Consider the following 7,703-nt stretch of genomic DNA (forward strand, 5'->3'; position numbering starts at 1 on the left):
AGGCCGAAATCAAATTTACGCAAAAGAGTACAGTAATAATGGCCAAATCCATTGAATATTTTAATTTTAAGTCGATAAAAATCGCACTATCAAAAAATGATCTGGAATGGCACACTTTCGTCACCAAAGAAGAAAAAACGCACGGTTTTGAACTTTTCGGGCTAGATCATGACCGTGAAGCAGAAATAGTTCAACAAAAGTTAATCCACAAAGGAACTAGGTAATGTAGTCAACACCTATAAAATAAAAAATACGAAATTCCCAACATACGTGGTAATCACCGACAACCAAACAACTCTTCGCGACATTCAAACTAAAGGCCGCACCATCTCTCGAATCATCGCGAGATGGGAAACACTACGCTCAAAATCAGCGATAATCCAATGACACAAGTGCCAAAACTGGGGTCACTCAACAACACATTGTCACGAAAAACCACGATGCCTTAAATGCGGCGAATCTCACATCACCAGTGAATGTTCAATGAAGAAAAAAGATGCAAACACAGAGAACAAAATTAAATGTGCGAATTGTCAAGAGCGTCACCTCTCTAATGATACTAATTGCCCGGTATACGTCCAAAGAAAGAACTATATTGAACAAAGACGGCAAAAAACCGCAAAAAAAGACCCAATACATCGAAGCGCCAGTGCCCAAATCAAACCCGTGGCAGCTAAATTCCGCCCACTTCCCAGCTATTGGTCAACAGAGCTCAATTAACACCACGCCCAAGCCAACTGAAAAAATCCCAACCACCAATCAAATCAACAAGCCAGGCCCCAGTACCTCCACTCATAATGGCGGTAATGATTTTTTCGTACTAATGAGAGAAATGCGCTCTTTATGCGACGCAGTCGACATAAAACAATTAATTAATATAGTAAAATCATTAAAAGAAAAGTTAAGCACCGCTAAAGATAAAAAAGACGTTTTCCTAACTCTTATCGAGGTATTCTGCAATGAACCGTAAACTAACAATAACGACGTGGAACGCTAACGGCGTTCACAACAAAATAGACGAACTTAAAGTATATCTAAAAAAACATTCAAATTAACAATAAAATCAAAAACACAAGAGAATTAGAGCAGGAGACACAGAAACTAATCAACGCCATTACCGTCGCCACAAATAAAAACACAAAAATGGTCGACATCAGCAAAAATCAGAAGATCCGAGAAGAAATCAAGGAGCTAATCAGAGCAAGAAATCGACACCGATGAAATTACCAGCGAAGCGGCAACGCCAAAGACAAATGAAAATTGCAATGATTACGCTCAATGGCAAAATCAAAATAGAGATCACGCAACAAAGAAACAAAAAATGGCACGATAAGCTGGCAAAACTCACAGTAAAGGACAATTCTCTGTGGAAAATTACAAAATCCATGAAAAAGAACTTCGCTGAAATGCCTCCAATTAAACACCTAAACTCTGAATTCGTAACTGATCAACAAAAAGCCGAAACATTTGCGAACTACTTTCAATTCGTGCACGTGATCGAACCCAGCTCAACAGCACAACAGAAAGACATTGACAAATACATAACTGAACTAAGACAGACGACACACAGACAGGACGAGGCGTATCTAGAAGAAATAGTGACGAACCCTTCAGAAAACAAACGCATACTAAGAAAACTACCAAATGGAAAAGCAACTGGAGAAGATGAAATACTCAACATTGCGCTTAAGAACATCAGTCGAAAAGCCCGAGTTCAGCTCATGTATCTCATCAACTACATGTTCAAGTTCATCATCATTACCTTCAGCAATTCAAATCGGCCATTGTCGTACCAATCCCAACACCTGGAAAAAAAATTCGAAGTCTCGAGCTACAGGCCAATCAGTTTGCTCAGCGCCAATTCAAAAACTTTTGAAAAAATTATACTTAAACGACTCGACGACATTAGACATAGGTCACATTCAAACGATCGAACGATCACAAAAAATCATCAACGTACCGTCTTATAAAATTTTACCAGGCAACGGCCATACCACGTTGTAAAATACCGGTTCTCGTCCCAGTCTGCTTCCAGTACTCGAAGAGAGCAGAAGTGTATCGATGATCGATGTTCTCTTTGTAATAGCCGAGCCGCCTTTGTAAAAGTGCACCGTCGCTTTGTGTAACATTGCCGCTCCTTTGTGTCACCGCGCGCCGCTCTCCAGTCGCGCCGCGCTAAGTGTTCTCCCTCGCTCTGCTGAGCCTGGGCTTTAACAAACAATAGTGTGACGTTTTGTCAGCGCTGTGTCAACCACGTGTGCGAACACAATACGATCGCACGTGTAATCCTGTGACACGTCACAGGAAATTCTACCTCATCAAAATACGCCGAAAATATGCGACGAAAAAAGAATCCCAACAAAACCGCACCTTTGGGTCTTGAACCCTCGGACCACCAAATAGTTAAACACGCAGAAAAAAACCTCGCTAATTTATGTAGCATATCAACTATTCTAACCTCAAAACACATGGAAATGCCAACAACAGACATCGATATTCAATTAAGCGATATGGAAGAAGACATCTTCAAATCTCCCCCAAAAAGGAAGCTTTCGTTTCAACCCAAGAAGACCACTGAAAAACTTATAATCACCGCTAACAAATTCGAGCGCTTAGAAACAATAAGCCAACAGACGAAACGGAGGACATCTCACCCCCCAAAAAAGCCACCACTAAACCGCCACCCCCAATAATACTTCACGGACAGCCAATACCAATACCACCAACGGATTTACAATCAAATACACTCGTAACAGAACAACGATCCAAACTTCAAATAAAGATGATTGGTCAAACTTAAGCTTCGCTCTCAAAACAGAAATTATTAATCACCACACCTACATGCCAAAAGAAGATAAAACTCACGCTTTCGTTTTGAAAGGATTAGATTACAACCCGGACCCTGAAGATCTATTAGCTGAACTCCAAGAACTGGACAATAAGAAAAAGACAATAAGACCAAAATTCATGGTCATTACAAGACAAGATGTTACCCTGAAGCATCTAAACGCAAAACACTATGTAATCATGCATACAAAAGTTGTCTAGGAAAGACATGTTAATAAGAAACTTATTATTCAATGTCATAACTACCAACAATGGGGACACTCAACAACAATGTGTGCCGCCAAGACGGTCTGCTTGAAGTGTAGTGGGCCCCACAACATCAAAAACTGCACGAGCCCGGATACTAAGTGTGTCAACTGCAAGGGAGAACATCTTGCAAGTACTATGACCTGTCCCGACTATACCAAAAGAGTCGAAGCTCTACAAAATAAGCAAAATGCTAATAACAACGCCCCCAAACTTGTGCCGGCCCCTCAACCGCAATTCAACGCTTGGACCCAACGTCAGAATACCACCAATGCAACAACCTTAACAGCCAGTGCTATTGCGAGTGCAGCAAGTGATGTGCGCGCCAGTGATGTAATTGCGTCACTTCAAACAATTAATCAAGCATGCAACCATAAGAAACCACTGAGATGTGCAAATGATCTTGCGCGCGTAGTTGGAAACGCTACAACAAAACAAGAAAGGTTAGCAGCTTATCTTGATTTCTCATCTAATCTTGACACCTATAACTTTTAAATTCACACTTAACGTGGCGTATTGGAACGCAAACGGGCTTAACAACAAACTGACGACCCTACGCAGCTTTATGTCTATTCACAAGATGTGATCAAAGACATCCAGGACGACATCAACAACGATGAAGTCCTAAACGCCATCCGCGAGATGGCGGATGAAGAGTTCCCATGAAAAGCTCAAGGATACCCATGAAGAGTCCCAGGATCCCCATGAAGAGTTCCAGGAACCCCATGAAAAATCCCAGGAAACTCACAAAGAGTTCACTTCTTCTTCTACATTCCACTTTCCTTTTTTTCAACCTTCCATTTTTTTTAATCTCTAGTTCTTTTTTCAAATACATTTTGTTAGTCATATTTTAAGAACTAATTTTATATAGAATAAGCCTTAGTATTGTTCACTAAAATACCAGGCCCGCCGAAAAGGCCAAAAGCCTCACCAGCGGCCAAATAAACTGTAATATCTTAAGTACTCGATGTAAAAACCCTTAGTAACTTGAATAAAATGTATTTTGACTTGACGCTTTCGGCATTCCTGAAGTAATCTCTGACTTGTTCACATCGTGCTCCGCCGATGACGAGCAGAGACCTTCGCCCCCGGCAACAAACCACCCGCAAGTGCTCCGAAGAGTTCAAAAGTGAAAAGCGCAAGTTCAAGTGTCAGTGGTGCCAGTGCAAGTGCCTCAAGTGCCAGTGACATAGAGCATTTCTCCACTTCCGACCGCCAGTCGGCATCACCAGGTGAGTTAATCACACGCCCTTCTTCGCCCGCAAGGACTCTAACACCCATTTTCTCTGTGACTTCGTCGCAACACGCCCTCTCGAAATTCTGTCTCACCTAATTCCAACCAAATTCCCCTAACGTGTACCACAAGTACACAATCAGAAACATCCCTGCAGAATGGGCTGCACAAAAGAAATCCTATTCCATTCTAACAACAACTCTTCTGGTCAAAAACATTAAACAGCTTGTTGTCAACTGGAACAAGACTGCTCTTCTGGTCACTCAAAACCCCCTTCCAAGCGACTACCAAAAAAAACTTCAATTTGCTACATTAAACAAATCTATTTCAATGGGCCCGTTCAGCGTTTTTTTTTTATTTCATAATTTGAAAGTACTCTGCGTAAATAACCGATTCCCAAAAAATTAAATTTTTTCAGCAATTCTTTCACCCTTAAAAAAAATCCCAAAAGTGTAGATTTGGGAAACGGGGCGTGGCTAGCCGTGACGTCACACCACGGTACTCGGCGCACTCCATACTGATGTCCGATTTGAGACATTTCAGTATTACTAATTCCAAATTACTGTTGTTTTAAATATCCGAGAGCCTAGCGTATTTTGCATTAAAATGTGAATTTAAAAAATGCCATACAAAAGATATGTAGTTTCCCAATGTAACTAGAAACACATCGGTAATAGCACCTGCTACACAATTTATCAGTCTTCTTCAAAATGAAAAAACAAGAATAACTTGTTAACGAGTTATGCGGCAAAGTGATTTTGTTTTAAATAAGGGCAGTAGACTATTGTCACATTTTTTTAATACAGCCAGAAGAAAATTATATGTTCTTAAAAACGAAAAGTGGTAAAATCATATTGAAACCCGGCGTTTTACCACATAATATTTGACTGTCAAAAATGCAGATATACAACACAATTGAAAAAACTTTAGTCATTCTTAACGGCACAGGTGAAGTCGTAAATAAGTACATACATTACATAATACTCCTATCATTTTTGTTTCAAACTTGCCCAAGTATCTGTGATAGTGCATTACAAAAATAGCAGTTTTTTTTCGGCAATATAATTTTCTTGTAGCTCGGAAATATCGGGCATCCAATATTTTTAGCACCGTTTCGGATGACTTCCTAACGGTATTTGATCAGACGAGCTTGTATAAAAAGTGATAATGTCATTATCAGCACGCTGCCGAATTTATGAAAGTTGAGGAAATGGACTTGCAGGCTCCAAACTTTGCTTCTTTGATACTGTTTTTCCCGTAATGTTTATCCTAAATTTGACGATTTGTACACAGTATTATTTAGAACAGGAATTGATTAGTCCAAAAACGAAGGAAACCGGAGCTTCTTTGTAGGTCAAAAAAAGTACGATGATCATGAAAGAATGAGGATTTATGGTGAAATAAGTAAAAATATTTTATAAATCAAAGTATACATGTATTGGATACTAAATGGCATATACCAAAAATAGATTTTGGTAAATAATTTTAAAAACAAATGTCTGAGTGACAAAATTGAGAGACAGATTTACAGTTTCTCAATTTTAGACATAGAAAATCCAAAAATCATTACTTATTATACCGCAATTTTATAACTCATAAAGTGTTAAATACATAGAACATCCTTTAATTCCAGACACGAAGACTTCGGAGACACTGCAACTAACCCGAACGGCAGAATCCTTTCCACTGTCACTAGCGAACTCCCAATTTACAGATTAGAAAACCGATTTCCCACTTTTGCCTCTCATATAGGCGCCTCAATTATTGACCATATCAGTATCTCTGAATCTTTAATTCACGCGTTTGACAATGAAACAGCAATAGGCAAAATGCGATTATAAAACCAATAGAAAATCCAGCTTATCGTCACACATGATATCCAATCATTTAAGTGATTCAGAAATTCAATGGTTTCAGTGCGATAAATGTAATTTTAAAGCCAAAAGAAAATCAAATTTATCACAACACACGAGAAGTAAACATTTATGTGACTCTAAAATTAAATGGTTTGCTTGTCATCATTGTGATTATAAAGCTAAATTTAGAAAGCACTTAACACAACACATAATTTCTAAACATCTAAGTGACTCTGAAATTAAATGGTTTGCTTGTGAGCATTGTGATTATAAAGCTAAATTAAAAATAAACTTAAGAAGTCACGTGATAAAACATTTATCTGACTCAGAAATTAAATGGTTTACATGTGATAAATGCGATTATAAAGCAAAACTTAAAAATCTGGTAACACAACACGTGAGAAGGAACCACACCACTATAAAACGAAGTTAGGGTCAGATTTATCAATGCACTTACAAATAAATAATTTAAATGACAGTGAAAATTACACCTAAACATTTATTTTGTAATCAATGCGGTGAAAAATCTAACAATGTTAGAAGAATATATTTAGTTTAGAAAATAAAATATTGTAATTTTTCTTGTTATCACAACACGCCCTCAAACATCTCTTACGGAACCGCGCTTCTAGTTTCTACTGACTTTCAGTCAATTCAACATAACTTGTCTCCCAACCTAACTTCGCTCGAACTTGCCGCAGCCGACGTAGCAATTAACAATAAAATCATCACTTTCTTTTCCCTCTATGAGCCCGCAGGCAAAAACTCCCAACGGAACTATTCGAATACGCGTCCAATCTCCCATATTCAGTCATTTTCGGCGACTTTAATTCCAGACACGAAGACTTCGGAGACACTGCAACTAACCCGAACGGCAGAATCCTTTCCACTGTCACTAGCGAACTCCCAATTTACAGATTAGAAAACCGATTTCCCACTTTTGCCTCTCATATAGGCACCTCAATTATTGACCATATCAGTATCTCTGAATCTTTAATTCACGCGTTTGACAATGAAACAGCAATAGGCACCACAGTAACGTCAGATCACTTTCCCTTAATTGCAAAATTTTTTATCAACGGCCATCAGCCACAATCACCACTTATTCAAATCTTCAATTACAAAAACGCTAATTGAAACCTTTTCCGCGAAGAATTAGACCAAGCCCTACCAGTCATTATCCCAGTAAATTCCCAGGTAGAAATAGACCGACAAATAGACTCATTAACTTAAGCAATCGATTACTGTAAACTTAAAGCCATTAAGCGCAAAACCATTCCAAAGGACAAAATCCCACTGCCAAACCTCATCCTCAGACTCAATAAAGAAAAACGCAAAATCTACCGCGATTACGTCCGCAGCCGCGACCCCTTTCTAAAAACGCTTATCAATAAATTCAACGCGAAAATCAGACGCGACATTACAAAGAGGAAACTTGGCTCAAAACTTGCGAGTCTATGGATTATCGGAACGGGAAAGAGTATTGGTCAAAATTCAAAGCAATTTCTGGCCAACTTTCT

At 38.8% G+C, this 7,703-nt stretch overlaps 1 protein-coding gene across 1 annotated transcript; it reads left to right on the forward strand.

Moving 5' to 3' along the window:
- The first annotated feature begins 5,587 nt into the window (after positions 1-5,587).
- On the forward strand, positions 5,588-6,662 carry LOC148169341 (uncharacterized). The gene is made up of 3 exons (XM_088044157.1): positions 5,588-5,676; positions 5,961-6,128; positions 6,187-6,662. The coding sequence occupies exons 1-3, from the start codon at positions 5,588-5,590 to the stop codon at positions 6,614-6,616; spliced, it is 687 nt and encodes a 228-aa protein (XP_087900283.1). The 3' UTR covers positions 6,617-6,662.
- The last annotated feature ends 1,041 nt before the right edge of the window (positions 6,663-7,703 follow it).

Source organism: Gnatocerus cornutus, chromosome 8 (assembly GCF_029298725.1).
Source record: "Gnatocerus cornutus isolate USDA-ARS CGAHR chromosome 8, icGnaCorn1.1, whole genome shotgun sequence".
Classification (NCBI taxonomy): domain Eukaryota; kingdom Metazoa; phylum Arthropoda; class Insecta; order Coleoptera; family Tenebrionidae; genus Gnatocerus; species Gnatocerus cornutus.

Excerpts from the sequence above, each read along its gene's own strand:
- LOC148169341 (XM_088044157.1), top strand. The coding sequence starts at position 5,588 with ATGTTTATCCTAAATTTGACGATTTGTACACAGTATTATTTAGAACAG. Across the intron at positions 5,677-5,960 it reads AAGGAAACCGGAGCTTCTTT|ACACGAAGACTTCGGAGACA; the intron begins GTAGGTCAAAAA and ends CTTTAATTCCAG. Across the intron at positions 6,129-6,186 it reads TCTGAATCTTTAATTCACGC|CTTATCGTCACACATGATAT; the intron begins GTTTGACAATGA and ends TAGAAAATCCAG.